Here is a 22,831-nt window from a genome sequence, read left to right on the forward strand (position 1 = left end):
ATAAATCTCTTGTTCCTAACAGAAAGTTTTTTTCACAGTAGTAGTGCATTTATAAAACCAACACTATAGTTCAGTTATAGTTGTACATTCAGTGACAACTTAAATATGACAAACAATATACTTCAAAGTATATTGATATATTTTATTAAAAGTACACTAAAGGTCACAAAAAAAAATACCTTATTGATAGTAATGAATACACTTTCAATCAATTTACTATAAGTATATTATAAAGATAGCAAAGGATCATGGGAATGTTCATGACTACAACTGAAACTGGTGCACGACCTCAACGTCATTGTTCTCAGCCACTCCCTCTGTTCGCTGATTGGACCGCCAATAATCTGGCGAAGAAAACCCACTAATATACCGCAGGCCCAGACTGACTACTGAAGGGAAATGAAAATTGAGTATTCATTGTTTATTGTGTGGTGTTTTTCCTCTTCATTAAATGAATCAGTGGGCTACACGGTGTCCTGCTGCTACGGTCACCATAGATAGGCTACGTAGCTGCCGCGGCCAGCGCTGTTCGCTCTCACTGTTAGCAGTTAACATCAGGATTTATTTCTGAATGCCTCAAGACGCTGCTATTTACACTTTCCCTGCGTTCCAAATCACATACTCTTTCCTTTTGCTACATAGTACAGCTGACCATAAAAAATATCTAGTTAGCATCAGAAGGCACACAATTACTTATTTATTTCATAAGAACATCACGCCTTGATCTTGCTTTTATATCCGTTGCATCCCCGGTTGTTTTCATATGGAGGCTCAGTCGACGTGATGTCACTTCCGGTACGCACTGAATTGTGGGTCAGAATCGTCCAAATAGCATGCTGATTTCAACACTAAAAATGTGTTGTGTGATGTTGTGTTTAATGACATGGCGGCGGTGGGTATTCCCATGCTTCTCGGGGGTAGTGATTCTCGGTAGTGATTAGCGATAGTTGAAGTAGTTTCAGCCATGGTTGACGATGGAGGGAATCGGCGGAAAGAAAAGTTGTTGTTAGGCCCCTCCCTTTACGTGGCCTGAATATATTTTCATCGCATTTGGTGTGAAATATGTCCAGCGATAATTTTCAGGCACCACGACGCGTACATTCACGTTTGGTGTGGACGCACCCATTAGAAGTCTTTGTCCCAGCCAGACAGTTCAACAGGAGGATCATCTGTTTCAGGAGGAAACGTGTCAAAGTGACTGTGATCCATTGGTCCATTCAGCTGTAGAAACAAAGACAAACAGCAACAAGAAGTCATGACCACTCAGATTTTGTTTTGTATATTTGTACAATAGAAAACATTTCCAATCAACGTATACTAAGTATACAAAGTCCCAAATTGACAAGGGATGAACTTTGACGGAGAGTTTTTGCAGATGTATTGGATATGAATATTGTTGATATTTTTTGATATTTTCATTTTGGGAACCAAACATCTATTGGCTATTAGCCATATGTGTTAATGTATTAATAGCCTGTAGTGGATGCTTAGCTGTAGCTTCTGGAGATTTTTCTTCTGTTTGTTATTATATTTAGTTTGGTTTTATTTTTTTTAAACCTAATTGTTAAAGGCATACTATGCAACATTTTAATGATCAATGTATTATAGAGTCACACAAAAATAAACCCTCTCAATGATCACTTCTGCCTCACTATAATATGTGTTGGTGAGTTTATCTGCACATTGCTCCTCTCTCTGGCTGTAGTAACAGTTCGTTGGTCTTGTTTTTGCAAACAGAAAGGACTGTGCAGGTAAACACACCAGCACACATTCTAGTGAGGCAGAAGTGATAATTGAGTCGGATTACTTTTATGCGACTATAATTTCATTTTAATGAAAACGTTGCATAGTCAACCTTTGAGTTTTGTATTTTTCTCAAATTGTGGTGGTGGGGGAAAGTGAGCCAAATGCTGTGGGGGAAAGTGAGACACTGTGTCACTTTCCCCCACCATGAGGCACAAGTTAGGTTTGGTCTTAAACATATTTTAATGTAATATTACATAACATATGTTTTATTTTAATGTCATACACATTGTAGAAAAGCCATCATGCCAAGGAAATACACCAGGAAGACGACCTGGGGCAACCACACGGAAAGAGCACCTTCTCATCTTTCCCTGTAACCTTGAGTCGGATTACTTTTATGTGACTATAATTTCATTTTAATGAAAACGTTGCATAGTCAACCTTTGAGCTTTGTATGTCCTAAATGTGAATATGTATATACAGTATATACTATATGAGAAATGTATTGGTTTGTAAAATTCTGTGAAAATACAGGGAAGTTCTGAAATGTGACTTGAGCTGTCTGGCTCATCAAAATTCTGCACTCTGTAGATTAAAACCAATGTGTCCAACCATGATTATGTTTAAACATCTAATACTTTGTGTATTTTATTGTGTACAAAACAATTAAATCAAGTATTATAATATTTTGGCGAGTGCAAGTTAACTTATTGGCCTCATAAAACTGTGCTAAAACTATTTTTTTAATAAAGGTTAATTGACGGTAGGCATCACATAACCATACATGGTTTGTCCAACTAGCAGTTTCACTTTCATTCAATATTCTAAAAACTTTGGTGAATATTTTCAGCTTTTCCTTTACATTTTGCCACATATAAATTCCTGATCAGCACAACCAATGTTCTCCAAAGGGGAGATGAAAGCAGTTGATGAATTGAAATTCAGATATACTTGTAAATTCTATTAAACTGAAGTGTGTCTGCAGATGTGTTGTGGGAAAGTCTGCCTGTGCTAGTTGATTTTTAGGAAACAAAGATGATAGTCACACCTCTCTCCTTAGTGGAGACAGAAGCTTGCGATGCCTCAAACCCTCCCAGTTGAATCCCTGGAACCACCTACAAAACAAAAACATATCTTACATTGTGTTACCATCAGACAGGATATGGACCCAGTTACAGACAGCCTTTGGGAGGGGACACGAGTGAGTGTACTTTATTTGCAATGAGGTAATGATGGGGAGCCAAAGGGGGAGGGGAGATGCTTAGTCCGCACTAGCCAGGCAAAGGAGGCAGAGAGAAGGCATGAGTTACCCTGGAAATCCAGACTCGCCGCTAGCAATATGAAATTTGCTCTGCAGCTTATACATGGCACGAACCATTGAAGCTCATTAACTATGTCTGAAAAATGGTACTATCTGATATAAATATGTATCGTTATCGTATGTAGCATTTATCCTTTTGTGGCCTCTTGGACCAGATCAATATTGTAAATAAGAAACTGTTCTATCTGGGAAAATAAGGAATAATTGGTTTATCAGGATATGAAATAACCTTTATCGGGATATGAGATTTTGGTCATATTGCCCAGCCCTAGAATACGCCCTTAGTCCATCAAGTCCATTGGCAGTAGTGTGAACTTTCTATGGTGTGCTGTTGTTTTAATCTGTTACAGTGTATCTAAACTTTTTTCAAAAGAAATGGAGACGGCTATTATTGGAAATCACTTACTTGTGTTTCTTGATATCAGTGATGCCGCTCTTTTTGTTTCCCAGCCTCTCTACTGGGTTGAGCCTGAGAGCAAGAGAGAGAGAGAGAGAGAGAGAGAGACATTGTATTTGCTTTAGTCAATAACTGTGGCTGATGGCAGAAACATTTCATTTAGTCAAGTGATGCCGACCTCACACCAAACGACTTCTCACGCCATCTGACAGTCGCATACAAATTTCCAATGTCAGAATTCAATCTCGTCAAAATCAAACTGGTTTGATATTACCGTGAGTGTTTAGGGTGGGCTCATGCAAATAGGCCTTATTATGGAATTTGCTACCTCACTCTCTAATTCTGGTGTATGATGTTTGATGTCCTTAAATGCTTTCCAATGACAAACGTTAACAGTCCAATTCCAAATGTTGAAGTAAAAAATCCACACTGCATTCTAGAGACAACAGTGGTCAGTAGTTACCCAGGAATGATTACGCAAAGTTGTACTCCCTGTAAGGTTATTATAAAGCATTTTAAAAATGTTACCATAAAATATTTCAATAATGTTTTATAAAGCACATAATCCTCATCTAAATTGATCACATATTAACAACATAAACAATTCAAGAAAATCACACTGAAAATATTAAGAATATTAGGGCATAAGATTCTACCAATGTTATCAAGGAACTATTTTCATATCTGATGTGGTATTGTGGCTCGACTTACTTGCAGAGTCTCCTGATGAGGTCTTCCGGTCGCTTGCCTATTCTTTTGGGGAAGTCCACCTTTTCAATGCCATGGAGGACCATGGTGTAAATCTTTATAGGGTCCGGGCCATCAAAGGGTGGGCTGGATGAAAAATTGTTTTTGGAAGTTAATTATAAATCAAAAAAATCCAGCGTCTATACCGTTCATGATGATTTTTCAGAATTTTGGTAAAGTCTGTTTATATACAGTAAGTGTATTCACTTTCTCTCTGAAAGTACATTAAGGAGACTAGAATCATATGTGCAAATGTTCGCTTTGGTCGTAAAAAGTATTTCCTATCCAACAGTGTGTTGTGATGGGCGGGGCTCTGGCGAAGGTAGAGAGGAGAGGGAGCAGGAGTAATCCATGTTTAGATGTTTTCTATTTTTTTACAATAAAGTATTTAAGAATCAGATCAGATGTGAGTCAAAATCCGACCACTCTCTGTACACATACGAGTTGCAATTCATATATCAATTAATACAGTTTAGGAAAATGTACAGTATAGTAGGATGTTATCAATCTGCATCATTTGTCATACCACCTTCCCTGTTTTAATTTATGTTGTGTTATAGTTTGGTTTTCAATAAAAAACTGGAAGTAACAATTATGTTTGTGTATGCTGTTCTAGGGGTGGGGGTGGGCGGATCTACATTGTGGGCTATTTGCACTGAATTAGAAATTATGATATTTTAATAAAAATACACAGATTTACAAGATGAGAATGTGTGTGATAAGAAAAAATAATGGGACAAAAATAAATCAAGGGACATTTAGAATAGAATGTGCGATTAATTGCGATTATTCGCGAGTTAACTATGACATTAATGCGATTAATATTTCAATTGTTTGACAGCACTAATATTACAGTTTGCTTGTTTTTTTGTGTAAAAACAGCGCAAGTAAACTTGTCCTTTGTTTTGATTGGTGCAAACACTGCCCATAACATAAACTTGACTTGAATATCTTACTGACTCACTTGCCAGTGAGAAATTCAAATATGAGGATTCCCAAAGACCAGCAATCAGCTCCAAAGTCATGTCCTTTATTCATTATGACCTCTGGAGCCACGTACTCTGGAGTACCACAGAAGGTCCAGGTCTTCTTTCCAATACCAATCTTTTTAGCAAAGCCAAAGTCTGCCTTTGGAAATGAAAAAAAAAAGAATTGGGAGTTTATGTTAAAAATAACACAGAATACAGAATGAGTAATACTTTGAACACATATTTAGAGAAGTGGCTTACCATTTTGACATAGCCCTCAGCATCTAGTAGAAGATTCTCTGGTTTCAGGTCTCTGTAGATGATGCCCATAGCGTGAAGGTAATCGAAGGCCTCTAAGACACAACCTGTACAGAACCTGGCGATGGGATCATCAAAGTGACTCCTGGCAGATTACAAAAAGATCAAGAAATGAACGGCATAATACGATATGAATTTATTGTCAGAGCAAGTCTGAAATGTGTATTATCTCAACCATTTACAAGATCACAAAAGCATGGAGCATGTTCTTTTTTTTTCTTTTTTTAGATTTTTTCTTTTTATTTTTATGCTTTATTGATAGTGTAGAGACAGAGTTGAAATGGGGCAGAGAGGGGAGTGACATGCAGAGAGCGACCGCGGGCTGGAATCGAACCCGGGTCCGCTGCTGGTCGAGGCCCATGGGGGGGACGCCCTACCAACTGAGCTAAGGGCGCCCCCTAGCATGTTCTTTTTTAACAGTAGTGTGTAGCAAGCCAATGTTCTATTGCAAAAGGTACACCAGGTTATTTGCATTATTGCTGGCTACACTGAATGTACAATTGAATGATTTTCAACATCGATTCTTGATTCTTTTATTTTTAGTTGGGATGTATCAAAGGAACACTTACATGTCCCGCAGCACAGTCCACAGCTCTCCACCAAGACAGGCCTCCAGTAGCAAGTAGACAAGCTTATCATCCCGGAAGGTTCGAAATAACCTGAAATAAATACACAGATAACCAAGACACTCGGTGAGTTGGTAATGCAAAGTGTCTGGCATATGAATCACACAACATTAAAATAATTTACTACATTTAGGGCCCATAAATATATAAATTGATAGTGCCTGATAATATGCTGGACTATTTGTACTGATATTGTTGGTGCATGTCTTATCTGTACTGCATTCATGTTGATTTCAGAAAATTTAACAATCTCATTACATTTAGCCAATGTTTTTTCCTAAATAAATAGTAAATAAGTGCATTCAACCATGTGGATGCATCCCCTAAATAGAAATAGGTAATCTGCAACAGATTATGTGTAGAGTTTCTGGATTTTGTGAACAGTAGTTTGGTCACGCTGATAGTGAAGGAGTAGTTCATTGGCAGTAGCATGTTGGGCAGGCTGTGGTGTATGGTTTGACCATGTCCTGGACGTAAGATGCGCATAATAAATAAGTTATATACACATACACTATTATTGTCTTATATACTGCCAGGCCCAAAGAAAAGTCATTATCTGGATTTAACTACGCAAATAGGCAATGTTTAATATGTTTCAGTCGGCATTGCAACACGTTATTTAACCTTAAAGGCAAAGACACACCGGGCCGACTACCGACCGTCGCCAGAAAATGGATTGGGGCGATCCAGTGCGCTCAAGTCTCCCCGACACGGTCAAAAAAGAAGAACACACCGAGCCGACTACCGACTTGCCGTACGGTATGCGCTTGCGCAGGATGACAGTAAGTAGGCTGTTATCATTACATAGGCATAACGGAGAGAATGCATGCTGCAGACCTACATACACACACACACACACACACACACACACACACACACACACACACACACACACACACACACACACACACACCCCTGTGACTGCTCCTCGCCCAAACTACCTTGACTATTTCTGAAAACGTCATGCACGGACAATCTAATGTTGTGTGCTGATTGTGTTTAGCCTACATAACAATCCGAACATTCTCAGGCTCTATCGATAGCTTCCTAAATCATGTTTGACAAAAGTGAAATTAATATCTGCTCTGCTGCCGTGGCAGAGCAGAGACGGGCGAGCCCTCCACCAATCAGATTGCTCCGGCTGAGCAGACTGACGCCGATTGAACATGTTGAATCGGCTGAATAGAAGGCCGACGGCATCTACGCTGGCGAACGTCACCGAACACTCCAAACAGACTCATAACCCCGCCCCCTCCAGACTCTCCGACGATGTCCGACGCCCGATTATCGGCCTGGTGTGTCTTCGCCTTAACTGATGCAGTGAATAGCTTCTTATTTCTTACAAAAACATGTCAGAAGACATGCTGTGGTTTTGGAAAAGATGTAACTCGGTTTCAGTGGGGCCAAATTAATGGCCTGCATCAAATAAAGAAAACTACTAATATAAGGAAGAAGATGAAACTAAAGCTGTCCAACACATTATTAAAACCTGGGTAGATAGTGGTGAACCGCCATCTTTGAGGAAGAAATGTGGTCGGAACAAAATATTTTATGATCATGATGGGAAATCACTTAAAACATTGCAAAGAGAACATAAGAGACATGGACTATACAGCTTTGTAGCCATTAAGCAACCACTTATCAGTGGTGCTTATCAGGATAAAATGCTTCAATTTGCCAGGGAGCATAAGGATTGGACTGTGCATTGGAGGGAGGCGGGATGGTATGATAGTGCTGTAATTCTCAATTGCAGGATCGGTAAGAGTCCCTTTAAACCGGGCAGTGTAAAAATCAGGCAACAAATGTAGTAGAGTACAGTGGTGGTGGACTACAGTTGTTGGTGCTGCAGCTCTTTAGAAAAATAAAGACTTTTGATGCAGGTGCAAACCTATCTCGCTCTGTAAACTGAACAGCCCATGAACACTGAAACATCTAAAACTTTGCATTCTGGGATTTCATTTTTCGCTGAGACCATCGACACTGAGAAGGGAGAAACTGAGCGGTAGGAGTGTTGTACTGGTGAAATAAATGGCAGAACGAGCAATACATTTCGGCTGAACTTGTCCATTTGAATGACAGTCAACAGAATGCTGGCAGAAGGCCTTTGTTCTTTTAAAGTCATAGTCCACATAAATCTCAGTGCAGTGTCAAGCAGCATTCTTCCCAGCAGGGTTCCTTAGCAACTCAACTGAAAAGCCAACACTGACCACCTAGCCCCCATCTAAGCCCACCAGTTTTTTCCTTTAGTTATGTAAGAGCTCTCTGTTTGCTGACCACTCTTGCCTCTTCTAGATATGCTCTACAAGCTTGCACTAGGACAGATCATCCACAAATAGAAATCTTCACAAAATGTTATTTTAATGTGATACCACACTGCTTAAACTAAAGCCCCTATCACACTGAGCTGCGACAAGTTGGAGAAACAAAATTGCGAGAAAATATGCGAATTAGCGACAATTTTCACTTGCAGTCACACTTCCGACACGTTTGCGAATGTCCTGGCCAAATTTTGTCGGGAGCTCGCATTTATGTCTTGTTAATGTCTGGCAAGTGTCGCACAAACGGAATGTCCGTCTCATTTTTGTCTCAAATCAGTCGCAATTTAGATTCATATGTCGCCAAACCCTTGCAAAGTTGTCTCATATTTCTCACACTTTCTGACTCGCGGAAACTAAATTGAGAAGGGTTTGCGACACACCTGCGACCACTCTGAGACTATGTTGAGAGTAGATTTTTCGCACACATTTTTCGAACATGTTCAAAATTCAAGCGACAGGACTGCGAGGCTCTGTGACTCATGCGAGGAAATTGAGACCCCCGCGAACGTTTCAAGACGGTTTAGAGACTCCCTCGCGAATGCAGTCTCCAACTTGTCGCAAACAGTCGCAGCCCAGTGAGATAGGGGCTTAAGACACCTCAATGTGAAATGTAGTGTGAGCCCCACACACCTGACGATGAACTCTGAGTTAGTTTGCTGCAGGATGTTTTTCTCAGAGTAGATGTGCTCCTGCTGTCTGTTGTCCACAATGTGCTTCTTCTTGATGCACTTCAGAGCAAATGTGGTCTCCTCGTCCGTCAATTTGACCTTAGAATTAGACAGAAGCTCATTGAGCTTGCAATGTATATTATAGTTAATATTACAAAACGTTAAATTAAAATTGAATCCTGCAAATTCAAAGAAAACTAAGCTCTTCTATGTAATGTAACTCTGCTAGATATGGTGGGTGATGAATAAACTGCAGCAGGTCTTAAAACAACTAGAAAACCCTAATAGACTGGGCGTGTTGCCAATGTTTGCGATTAGATTAATCGTGCAGCACTAGTTGAGATGCAGTTCCTGAACTACAATAAGTGCTAAAATGCTTTGGTCTGTCTATACCAGAGGTTTCAATTGACATTATTATATATACATGATGGATCTCAAACAGAAGCTCTGATGGGGTCATTTTCACTGATTTGACCAAGATCAGGGTTTGGTCAATTGAATTTATGAGCATCCAGTATAAAGGAGGGCTGACTAATGAAAGGAAATAATCAGGGTATAAAAGGTCTTGTTGCAGCTCACCAGCTCCACTCGTCCAAACCCTCCCATGCCCAGTGTAGCTACAACCTGGAGCTCCTGGAAAGGCTGGTGTGGAGGCAGGAGAGTGACCCTGTCCCTCAGCCGTCGGAGCTCACGTGACTCTGCAGAGTCAATCAGAGGAGAGTGGGGCCTTTGGTAGGAATAACACAGGACATGTTATTACATCCTGCTACTTCCTTACTTTTAGGCTCAGATTGACTCAATGCAAATGAACTTAAAATCAGTCTATCAGTGAATTCACATGTATACAGTTGCACATGTGTGTGTTGTGTCACTCTGTCATTGTGTCACTTACAGGGCATTTCTCCTCTCATCACTCCTGGAAAGCTCGTTCACGTATTCCTTCAGGTTAGCCTGAAGCTCCCCATAAGTTCCCACCATCTGGTTGAAATTTCTGGAGAGGACAGAAGGCTAAAAACTTGAACAACTTACATTTAAGTGTGTGTGTGTGTGTGTGTGTGTGTGTGTGTGTGTGTGTGTGTGTGTGTGTGTGTGTGTGTGTGTGTGTGTGTGTGTGAATTGACGTAATTACAAAAGCACAGTATGCTTATGGACTAGTGCACACTATTAAAATGTTAGGGTTATGTTTACAACCCAGGTTTTACAAAATGTTTGCACGTAGCTCTTTGTTATTGTGAGTCACTTTTCCTCTTCATTAAATGAATCAGTGGGCTAACACTGTAGCTATGCGCTATGATATCACCATAGTGACATAGTTGCCGCAGTCAGTGCCGTTGAACTATCTACATACATTTAATTCAGTTAAGTTTTGCCTTCCCCTTCAACATTGTATGAACACATACCTGGTGATAAGAGTTCTGATTGGTTGAACAAACTGAAAATGTAAATACCTATGTTGGGGGATTAACCAAATGTACTCATTTACCATTGTCTACATTTTCATACATTATTGGGTTTCAAATGACATTCAACAAAATGGTTTGGTTTATGCCTCCAACTGTAGACACATCCAGATACTCACTCTCGGTCCACCACGAGGCAGTGTGTGTCGCATTCATTGCAGATGATGTTAGCTGAACGAACATCCTCACTGTAAACATACACATACACACACATTCCTTTATGGAGTGTGATAAAGCATGTATCTGTCCAAACACAATACGTTTATCTTCCGTCCAATCCGTTTTGACATCAAAACACGAAAAATGAAAAGTGACCTTTATATTTAACAATCAACCTTTCATCTTCATTATACTAAAACACACTTTGCTCTCTTTTTAAAACACAATGCATGACCAGGATATCAAGTATGAGAATAATGGCCTAAATGTTGATTTTGAAAAACACATTTAGCAATTTAGTGGTCGAGGTTCCGGTATCGTGCCAAAGTTGACCCCAATCATTTCTGTTGGTGAGGTGCGGCGCTCGTCTCTGTCCGTCTCCTTCTTCACTTCATACTTCTGAATGTCTGATGTTTTTACATACCGCAAGTAAGAGTGTTGCTTTGTGTCTATAAAATGTGTTGGGTTTTAAAGAGCTCTGCGGTCTTAGCAGCTCTTTTATACAGCTGTTGTTTTTACCTGATAAGTGCTTTCTCTCCAAAGTAGTCTCCGACTCCCAATGTCTTGATCTCCTGTGGTTCAGCAAAGCCCTCTGTGTTCTGAGTGACAATAACCTACGAACAGAGGAGTTTAGAATAAGGCACAGCGATAACTGCTGTTTTACAGTCTTAACTGTGTATTGCTGTCTCTTGTTTTATCTTTGTCATTATCAAATTGAAACAATCATTCTTTTACTGTTGAATGCACTGTAATCCTGTCTGTATCAAGCTTGCTACGCTAGAGCTAATCTTTGTATGTGTAAGTAATAGAGTTAAGATCGGGCCCAAAAATACAGCCCAACCCTGCCGAGCCAGTGCAGGGTCCATCCCATTACCTGTATTTCTCTAACCACTGTCTGCCTAGTGCCTTACCAACAAGTCAACTGAGCTAAACAGTTCACATCACCTGCGAAACCCATTCCACACCTTCCTCAAAACAGGCTCAGTGTGAAACACTTTGAACAATACTCATTGAGACAACACACATACGGTCATTCTGAACACACAGAGTAAACATACGTCTATCAAACACCAATACACAAATGACAAACTTTTAATCTAAACAGCTTGAATCAATTGTATCAAATACAGTATAGTGTGCACGCTTCATAACACAGGTCTCTCAGGGTGTATTCACACAGGGAAAGTCCACTAGTTCACTTGCTTTGGTCCAGACCAAATAGAGTTTAGATTTGTTTTGTTTGGTGTGGTCCACTTTCATATTGCCCCTTTTGTAAGTGAACCAGCATTACGAAGCAAAACCACACGTGATCTGAGATCATTCATTCATTGGACAGACATTCTGGGGTGGAGAGAAGCACGAAGAACAAAGTAAAAACTGCGAAATATATCATTGATATAATATGGGGTTAAAAATAATAAAAAGGCCTACATCTAGCCTATAAATAAAGAAGAAAAAAATCTAATTATAGTTGATTCATATGGTTATAATATGAAGCCCTATGACAATGCCATGTTATGTGGCTTGTAGCCTACGATGTGAAACATCATTTTTACTGTATTTTTGGTGCTGGACGTGCGGCTCGTGAGAAGAATAGGCTCAAGCCGACACTCAGCTGATTAAGCTGTGTATCAGCTGGGTGTCAGTTCGGCGCAGTTCAGCGCCAAACTGACACAGGGATAATATTGACGGTCCCGTACATGGGAAGCAAAATAAAAACACACACTTCTTGCGCAGCGTGAACTGTCACTGTGCGGGAGATGCTCCCCTCTCCTTCATCTGATCGCTGAACACATTCAGCATTTTTACGTGTCCTCTCGATCAAATGTAATATATTGTTCTGGGCTCCCGGTCAAACCACAACTTATCATCCTAACAATGGCGACAACAACACTTTCCCATAATGTGAAGCTGATGGCGATTTATTAAAAAAGAAAAGAAAGAAAAGGCACAGTGCCTCCTGCATTTGGGTCGGATCGAGTCCGGACAAACTCACACCACAAACGAACTGCAGCAGAGTGTATTTGGAAACGCACCGAGACTACCTCTACAGCTGGGTCTCGGAGCGCTTGTGTGGTCCGCTCCCGAGTGCGATTGCTGTATTCACACCTGCCTGAAAGATGTGCACCGAAGGCGGAAGTGCACCTGAGTACGTTTCAACCGAACTAAACACGGCAGCTGGATCCCAATCCAGAGACAAGGACGCGGTCTACGCGGTCTATGAAGGCTATAGTCTATGAAGGCCGATTCAAAGGCCGAACAAGCGTTGTTAAACGAGACAGTCTCCGCAGGTCTCCGTTTACGAGCATTTCCGGTTTGCGTGACGACTCGCCGCTCCTGTGCTGCCTAGCAACCCTGATTGCTGCCAACGGAGACAGCCTTGTCAACGGAGGAAAAAAGAAAAAGAAGTTGCCTACTAGATGAAAAGAAAAAAAGTACAAGAAAAAAAGAAAGGAAGATAAAAGTTAAGAAGATGGAGCAACACATTGCTGTTTTGTTATTTTTTATTTTATTTTATGCCATCTCTGAAAAAAACGCAATGAATCTTGGGATATGTTGGGCCGCGAAGGATCCATCTGTTGCAGCCTTCAAAACCATGAAACGAAGGCTGCATTTCTCGGCCGCATATGAAGGAGCCTTGCTAATGGAACAAGCCTTTGCGCGCCGCTATGACGCAATCGGTCTTCAAATGCAGCCTTCCTAGGCTGCAACCCCTGGATTGAGATTCAGCTATAATGTGTGAATAAACCCTCAGTCATTCCGCTCTGCACGAAATCGGCAACGAAGTTAGCTAAAAGAACCACTTCGCTTACTTCTCGTTTAAGGTCTTCAAAGGGCATGTTTAGCAAGAATTGTGCATATATCTTACCTCTCCTTTTGCAATAATGAAGAATGTGTTCCCTTTTTCACCCTCTCGAATGATATACTCTCCTTTTTCAAAATAGTCCTGAAAAGACGAGAAGATCAGTCGCTCCTATCCACTAACAGTCAAAAATCTAATCTGGTTAGTCAGAAACATATAGTGTATGCAAAATGCTTTGAGGTTATCATTTTTAAAATGTGTTAAGTGTGCAATACTTACAACTTCTAAACAATCAACAATCTTGGATAGCTTTTCCTCAGGCAGTCCTTTCAGCAGAGATACACTTAAAGAGATTAACAAATAAACATTTATTTCAGAAGTTGGGATGGAGTGTAACATGTTATATGAGTATAATAAGTGCAATCTAATAATTTGTCAAGAAAAATGTTATCAACATTTCATTTACATTTTGAAACCAAAACCGGCATTAGTTTGAAATATACAAAATAAGTAGGCACCTCAGGGAAAAACATTCACTAGCCAAGTTTGGCTAGGAATGGCTGTCTTGTTCAAACTCTGTACTGCTTATAAACCTCACCATATCTGTTATTACAACACCTGTTTTAGGTGTTTTGTTGATGCACCTGTGCATACTGTGTAGTGTTCAGTTGGCCTTAACGTTAGACATGAACCTGGCCTGTTACTGCATCTTTGAACATTTGAAACCAAATTGGAATTTCAAACCCAAACCTCACGCCAACACTTGTGACAACCTCACTGAAAACACTAGTTGTTATGTGGAAGGGAGATATACAGGGAGGCTGGCAATAGGACTATGGACACAGACGTGCAATGGTGGACACGTCTTTGTGCAATAAGCCGACGCAAAATTTACATTCCTCGATGACTCTTTTGAAATTGAAAGTTTGGAACCGGTTCTAATTTGGAACAGGTTGCGATACCCATCTCTAAATGAATGTGACTATGTCAAATGAATAATGGTAATATGACCATGGTGAAGCAAAGTCAATTTTGATTTAGTAGCGTTCATAAACACAGGCCTTTCCCATCTGCCTGCCGTAAATCCTTTGGTCTGAGTTGGTGGGGATTCAGACCCGAGCAAAGGCATTAATAATAACTTTAAAAAAATAGCGTTCTTCTCACTGATGGTCTCGTTTGCTGTTACAGTTCAATTTGTGATCATCAGAGGAATTCATAAGTTCCTCGTAGGAGGTTGAAGAGAAGACAAACGGAGCCTGTCAGTTGTGATTGTACCTGCGCAGAAAACTGAAGTACTCTTCATGTCTGGCCTGTGTGGTCCGCATCATGATGGCCTGGAAAGCTTGGCGGTCCAGTGCCCAGATGTGAGACCGGGACACAGCTGGATGAGAGTGGAACCATACAATAGCAACAGGCCAGAAGATTATATTGGGCTCTCATTGTAGCCATTTGTCAAATAAAATAAAATCAGTGTTCCTTGTATAGCCCAATATCAAATAGACATTTGCCTCAGTGGGCTTCACATTCCGTATGACTCCCTCTGCCCTTAGACCCTTAGCTCGGCTGAGAAAAAACCCCCAGTAAAAGAACATTTAACGGGTAAAAATTGAGAAAGCTCAGGAAGAGTTGACAAGAGGAAGGGATCCCTCTCCCAGGACGGACATCATGCAGTAGATGTCGCGTGTCCACAACAGATCGTTTGTATCCAAAATGTGAGACATATTAAGAACCATGACTGAAAGGGGGAATGCTGCTGCCACTTACATTTGACTGTAGCTGTTCTCTTACAGTTGTACAGTATGGCCAGTTCTCCAAATGCTGTGCCAGGACGCATCTCCCCAAGCAGCTTCCCATTTTGGATGACCTCCAGCAAGCCGTCTACAGTGAGGACAACACAACATACACTCTAAACGTATTGATACACTTGTGATTTGGAAAGATCTTTGCTGTCACAAGATACATGAAACTCTGGTCAAAGTATGTTATTGTTTCATAAGAACAAATTCAGTACCGAGCGTTGGGTTCCCAGGTTTCAATCTGTCATTTAACCAAATAGTGTCAGGGAGAAGTAACCTACTATTGAAAGGTACTGTATGGGACTCCTCGGGAGGTGGTCTGAGTTTGGTTGGCTTCGAGTCCGCGGTGCGGTTCTCTTCAGCTGTGCTTTGTCAACACAACGCTCTCCAGGTTCCTTTTGCATTATTATTATTAAGTGATTATTATTCACTTGGACCTATCATGTTCTGCTGAGCTGACCTGCCAGTACGTAGAGGTCGTTTCCAGGTTCCCCCTCCTGGATGACCAGCTGTTCATCTGTGTAAACCTTCTCGTACATACAGTCCACCATCTCCCTCATGTGTTGAGGCTCCAGCTTCTTCAGAAAGTCGTTGTTCATGATGGCATCGTTGATGAGTTTCTTTGTGCTAGGACGGAGAGAAGAAGCAGAAGAAATGAGTGCCAAAGTCATTTGAAGTCGCATGAAGGACAAGTTACTGAGATTGGACTCTTAAATGGACAGCTCACAGCCGAGGAAAAAGGAAACGTTTGAATGTTTGACAGCAAAGAAAGTACTAAAGAGGTTGTGACCTACTCTGATTGGTATGAATCTGGGGTGTCCAAACTTCTTTCACTAATGGCCAAATACTGAAAATATACCAAGGGCCGGGTCACTCACTACAGGTGCAATATATTGAAATCATTCGGAAAAGTATAGCCCAAGGCGTCAAGCTTTCCAGTAATAAATGCGTAATATAGCTTGTATTTGAGGTATTTATTATATAAAAAAATATACTTTGTACAATATAAATACATAAAGTGCATGTCATTCGCCTCTCTACCCCATTTCAAATCTGTCTTTCCGAGCTGTCAATAAAGCATAAAAAATGCTTATCGAAAAGTGCAAAAATCTAAATATTTGTTTACAAATGCAAATCAGTGGTATATGATACAACATCTCTCCCTCAAAACTATAGACCGATTTAAAAATTTGCTTTTTATATCCATTTTATTTGATTTTCACTTTTCATGGCACTGGTTAAAAACACCATCTTTGAAATATTTAAATCGGGTAATTCCGGAAGCATCATAGTACAGAGAGGCTGCCTATGCTTAAAGTTACCAATGACCTCTCTAATGGCTGCTGACAATGGAATGTGCCCAGTCCTTGTGCTGTATGGGTCTAAGCGCTGCTTTCGACACAATTGATCACAGCACCCTGTTAGAAAGACTGAGGCACAGGGTAGGAATATCTGCTACAGCTTTAAATTGGTTTTCATCTTACCTGTCAAATAGGAGGTTCTGTGTCTCCGAACAACCAAGTCCACTAATTTTCCTCTGCTAAGTATGGTGTCCTATAGGGGTCGGTTTTGAGACCAATTTGATTTTCTTTATAGAAGAAATTCTCGTTGGATCACAGACCATGGCAAAACAAATTCTACCTTCAGTTGGTCCTCTAGCAGATCATGTCAAGCCAATTTTGAGCATCACACTACAAAAGGTTGTGCAATTATGTTTTATCATCTTAGTAATATTGCAAAAATGCGATCAATTTGTGCAAAATTGGAGACCAAGGCTATAAATTCCCACATTTTAATAAAACATTAAGGCAGGGGCATTTGATCATTCAATTGTAACACACAGCAGCTGGTTTGGAATAAAAGTACATTCTAAAGTCAGATGGCATTGTATGACATGGTAATAATCTAGCTGCCAGGGGGCGCCCTTAGCTCAGTTGGTAGGGCGTCCCCCCCCCCCCCCCCCCCGGGCCGGGCCCAGCAGCAGACCCGGGTTCGATTCCCGCCCGCGGTCGTTCTCTGCATGTCACTCCCCTCTCTGCCCCATTTCACCTCTGTCTCTATCAATAAAGCATGAAAAATGCCAAAAACATATCTAAAAAAAAAAAAAAATCTAGCTGCCAAACTCATGGCAACTTATATTCAGGCACCTTGAATTGGATTCATGAATTTCTATAATGTTATAAAATGTGATCACATGAGTACAGTTTAAAGCTGGGGTATATGAGTTGGGGAGAAAATAGCAGTTGGGATAGAGATTCGAATCCAAATACCTCAACTGCTCCACTTGTTCTTTTTGGTCCCTCCCCTATGGTCCCTCCCTGACACGCTCTGCACCAACAACGTTGTGCCAAAGTGAATGGACAGTCCCAACAGCCAATAAGAACCGAGAATCGGAGCCTCACTCTGATTGGTCAAAGTGTACAGCTCATGTTAACTTTGACCAATCAGAAATCATATACCCCAGCTTTAAATACTGCAATGTTTTTATGTCATAAATTCTTGCAAATCTAGGTCATAGGACCAAGCCACTTGCATTCACTTCAGCAGTATGAATGTATCCAGCAGATTTCCCTGAGCATGGAGCATGTGTTTGTGTGCGCCCTGATTACCACATCACACAAGTGATGTGCTAGTGCATTCAGTAAACATGAGAGTGTTGAATGGCTCTGAGAGTAGTGGGCGAGGCAGGCAGCATTGGTTGTGATACTGAAGCCCATAATGACCCAGACCCAGCATTTAGATCCTGTGGCCTTTTGTTTCCCTCCATGTCTTTCTATTATCCTGCCATGCTAATAAAGCCTTTGAGGTGTGGGGGATGTTACCAAAGCTTGCCAGAGCTTTTCCTGTTGCCAACAGTGTTCTGTTTGGGTCGATCAACAACTCGTAATTTTTTAATCAACAAGAAAAACGACAACAAGCCACTCTATGAGCAACTAAAGAACGTTAATATCCATTGATTTGCAATACATACTTAAAGCAGCTATGAGTAACTTTTAAATATCTTTTAAACAGCCTCATTTTTCCTCTGATAATCATAAATGACCTTTAACAGCAAACGAGACCATCAGTGCAAATAACTATTCTAATGGGGCAGAAGTGATCAATGAGAGGAATTGTTTTTTTGTGTAACTCATTAATAATTTTTTTAATTCAAATGTTACATAGTATGCTTTTAAGTATGAAAATACAGGGAGATGGAAAGCTCTACAAATGCTCACTACATTCACTAAATAAAACACATTTGCCTTATTTCCTGATAACCTTTCGCATGGTTATTACTTTCTATCTTGCGTTCAAAGCAGGGGTCTAATGTTATCTCGACATGTCGATGTTTGAGAATTAGCTCTATTGTGAAAAAGTGGTCACTAATGCAGTCCATTGCAACTGGCATTAACTGCAATGATTACAGCTACAGGTGAAACTCGAAAAATTTGAATATTGTGCAAAAGTTCATTTATTTCAGTAATTCAACCTAAATGGTGAAACTAATATATTATATAGACTCATTACATTCAAAGTGAGATATTTCAAGCCTTTATTTGTTATAATTGTGATTATTATGGTTTACATCTTATGAAAACCCCAAATTCAAAATCTCAGAAAATTAGAATATTACATAAAATCAATAAAAAAAGGATTTTAAATACAGAAATGTCGGCCCTCTATAAAGCATAATCATGCATATGTACTAAGTACTTGGTTTGGGCCCCTTTTGCACAAATTATTGCCTAAATGCGGTGTGGCATGGATGCTATCAGTCTGTGGCACTGCTGAGGTGTTATGGAAGCCCAGGTTGCTTTGATAGTGGCCTTCAGCTCGTCTGTATTGTTGGGTCTGGTGTGTATCATCTTCCTCTTGACAATAGTCCATAGTTTCTCTATTGGGTTCAGGTCAGGAGAGTTGTCTGGCCAATCAACACAGTAATACCATGGTCAGTCAACCAGTTACTTGTGGTTTTGGCACTGTGGACAGGTGTCAAGTCTTGCTGGAAAAAGTAATTCAGCATCTCCATAAAGCTTGTCAACAGACAGAAGCATGAAGTGCTCTAAAATCTCCTGGTAGACAGCTGTGGTGACTTTGGACTTGATAACACAGTGGACCAACACCATCAGATGACATGGTGCCTCAAATCATCACTGACTGTTGAAACTTGACAGTGGTCTTCAAGCCCCTTGGATTTTGTGCCCCTCCACTCTTCCTCTAGACTGTGGAACCTTGATTTCCAAATGAAACGCAACATTTAATTTGGATCAGTGATGATTTGAGGTATCATGTCATCTGCTGCTGTTGGTCCACTGTGTTATCAAGTCCAAAGTCACCACAGCCATCTACCAGAAGATTTTAGAGCACTTCATGCTTCTGTCTGTTGACAAGCTTTATGGAGATGACAATTTCCATTTCCAGCTAGACTTGGCACCTGCCCACGGTACCATAAACCACTGGTAACTGGTTGATTGACCATGGTATTACTCTGCATGAATGGCCAGACAACTCTCCTGACCTGAACTCCATAGAGAAACTATGGACTATTGTCAAGAGGAAGATGATACACACCAGACCCAACAATACAGACGAGCTGAAGGCCACTTCAAAGCAACCTGGGCTTCCATAACACCTCAGCAGTGCCATAGGCTGATAGCATCCATGCCACGCCACATTTAGGCAATAATTCATGCAAAAGGGGCCCAAACCAAGTACTTAGTACATATGCATGATTATACTTTCTAGAGGGCCGACATTTCTGTATTTAAAATCCTTTTTTTATTGATTTTATGTAATATTCTAATTTTCTGAGATTTTGAATTTGGGGTTTTTATAAACTGTAAGCCATAATAATCACAATTATAAAAAATAAAGGCTTCACATATCTCACTTTGTATGTAATGAGTCTGTATAAGATATTATTTTCACCTATAAAGTTGAATTACTGAAATAAATGAACTTTTGCACGATATTCTAATTTTTCGAGTTTCACCTGTATAGCACCAATCAAGTTTACAGCATGTTATATGAACTTACTCTGAGTCCTTCCAGACAGCCTTTGGGATGGAGCTGTGTGTTGCTCTGAACCCTCCACATAAGTTCTCTGAGGTGGGTTCGGCCGAGACGCCCTCTTTTGCTTTGAGCCTGCGGTGGACCTCCACAGCCAGCCTGTGGAAACGGCTGGGACCCTGGTTGATGACACTGAGATGGCTGTGGTGGGACGAGGCCGGTGTAGAGTGAGCCAGGCTGTCGTTGTAGCCAATGGCATCCTGGAGCTTGTCGATCTGGGTGGTCTTGGCCTCCAGTTCCCTCTGGAGATGCTGTAGCTTAAGCTCCTGGGCTCCAAAGAGTTGGTCCTGGAGTGCCAGTTCTGCCTCCAGCTGGGTAATCCGCAATCTGGAAATGGAAAATAATTTAGCTTAATTGAAATGTTGGAGCAATCATTTAAGTATGAGAAAAGGTTTGATCGAAACGTGATTCTCAAAAGGCCCTAAAAATGACCGTATAAACTCACACAAAAACAAACCCTCTCAATGATAACTTCTGCCTCACTAGAATGTGGTGTGTTTATCTGCACAGTCCCCCCCCCCCCCCCTCCCCTCCCATTTTGGTTACTTTTGACCTTCTTTTGAGACATTTCTACGCGTCAAGGGGAGAGGAGCAAAGTCTGTTTACAAAACAATGGTAACAAATGCTACTAAAAAACAGCCAGAGGAGGACTGTGCAGATAAACACACCACCACACAGTTAGTGAGGCAGAAGTGATCAGTGAGAGGGATTCGTTTTGTGTGCCTCGACATTTCTTTTTCATTAAAATGTTGCACAGTGTGCATTTAAACACTTAAACTTGTTTTTTTGTTTATGCAATAATACACAATAATACACAGCCCAGTCCAAATATTTCACTGATCTCCCTTCAGGGATGAATCAAGTATCTATCTATCCATCTAACCCTGCAGTGCCATCAGGCAACACCATTGTCTAACCCTCAACTAAGCTTGAATTTAATGTAAGCCCTTGGCGTTCCCAGTGTGGAGATACAATCTCTCTACCTAGTCTTCCTCCTTCCAGCTGGACGCTCCTGATACACCTCCCTAGGGAGGCGCCCAGGGGGCATCCTCGCCAGATGGCCCAACCACCTCAACTGACATGTAAAAATATATACCAAGAAATATTGATCCTTTTCAATTTAATTAAATAAATGTAGGACAATGAACGGCGCAGCACAGCATAATAGCAACAAAAAAACAACAACACTTGCATTAAATAATATAATATAATACAAAGTTACACTGCTAAAAAGATTTACAGTATGAAAGCCATTTTAAGATAGAGCGGAGTAAGAACCTAATCATTTCAGACAGGAAAATACAACCGTTTTTCCATAAAAGAAGAATGCATATTGATATTGATTCTAACCTGAGGTGTGTGTCCAGGCCCAGAGGGTCTGTGTGGATGGAGGCCAGGCAGCTGTTCTCCTCAGGCTGTGAGGCTTTAATGGACCCGTTGCCCATGGCCAGGCCCTGGCTGGCCACCATGGGAATGGCCCTTACGTTGAATTCACTGTGAGGACATTATGAGACGAGGGTCTGAACCGGGGAGAGTGCTCTTTCTTTTATGCCTGTAAAGAAATGGAAATGACAAGCATTATGCATCCTTGTGTGAGTTTGTTAGCGTGAAATGAAAACTTGTGAATTATCTTGTTTCAGGTTGGCTGAATCCAGCTAACAATCTTGCCTGGGATCATTCTTTTCATACGTGTAGTGTACTCAGTGCTCAAGGGTGAACAACCATTCACACATAAAAGCTTGTACTTGTCCAAATGTTAAACATATCCAACACAACATCCATCTAGCACTGTTCTATACTTGCTTATTAAGCAAGTCTCAAAGTATCCTGTTAATAGTACTCTACATGCTTCAGTTGATCTATTAGTCTATGTATCAAGACAGACTTGTTTTAGTATTGTTTGAATACTTACAGGGTTGGGTTGAAAAGGATGATCCTGATGCTCTGAAACACCAACTAAATGATCCCTCCAAAATTCAGCTGTGTTGTATTTGGTTGCTGTCCACAAGCACAATGACACCCATCTGTGCTGGTAGGGCTCTATACCATTTACAATGATGTAACCATGAAGTGCTTGTGATGATGAAGTGGATGTATCTGGCACACCCTAGTGGCCTTGTGGTATATGGTGAAAGAAAAGGAGACAAAGAGGCTTTGATGGCTTATTTTGTAATAAAGGTGAAGTATGCGGTTTATATATGTTAATATAAGTGTTAAATCGCTCTTTATTCATACAGTGATCACATAATGTGCACGTTTCATAAAGCCGATCTCTCAGTCAGCTGCTCTGCATGTAATCAGTAAATAAACTTATTGGAGGATCCCGACATTTTTATCCAAACACAAGCGAGAACGATACAAACCGACACCCGTGTCACTCATGGTCTCACAGCCGGTGCACGCCAGAGCGACAGATGGGTGAATGTGTATGCGCCTACAATGGCGGAGCAGG

General features: G+C 40.7%; 1 protein-coding gene across 1 annotated transcript; it reads right to left on the reverse strand.

Annotated features, from left to right (window-relative positions):
- Window positions 1–1,125: 1,125 nt before the first annotated feature.
- prkg2l (protein kinase cGMP-dependent 2, like) lies at window positions 1,126–21,848 on the reverse strand (the record flags this gene model as incomplete). The annotated part of the gene is made up of 19 exons (XM_080036545.1): window positions 1,126–1,221; window positions 2,795–2,861; window positions 3,474–3,536; window positions 4,176–4,298; window positions 5,176–5,339; window positions 5,441–5,582; window positions 6,067–6,156; window positions 9,072–9,208; window positions 9,689–9,836; window positions 10,002–10,100; window positions 10,689–10,757; window positions 11,248–11,342; window positions 13,598–13,675; window positions 13,811–13,874; window positions 14,807–14,912; window positions 15,296–15,409; window positions 15,788–15,954; window positions 20,347–20,706; window positions 21,730–21,848. The coding sequence occupies 19 exons, from the start codon at window positions 21,846–21,848 to the stop codon at window positions 1,126–1,128; spliced, it is 2,301 nt and encodes a 766-aa protein (XP_079892671.1).
- Between the last annotated feature and the right edge of the window lie 983 nt (window positions 21,849–22,831).

Source organism: Ammodytes marinus (assembly GCF_949987685.1).
Source record: "Ammodytes marinus genome assembly, chromosome: 11".
Classification (NCBI taxonomy): Eukaryota; Metazoa; Chordata; class Actinopteri; order Uranoscopiformes; family Ammodytidae; genus Ammodytes; species Ammodytes marinus.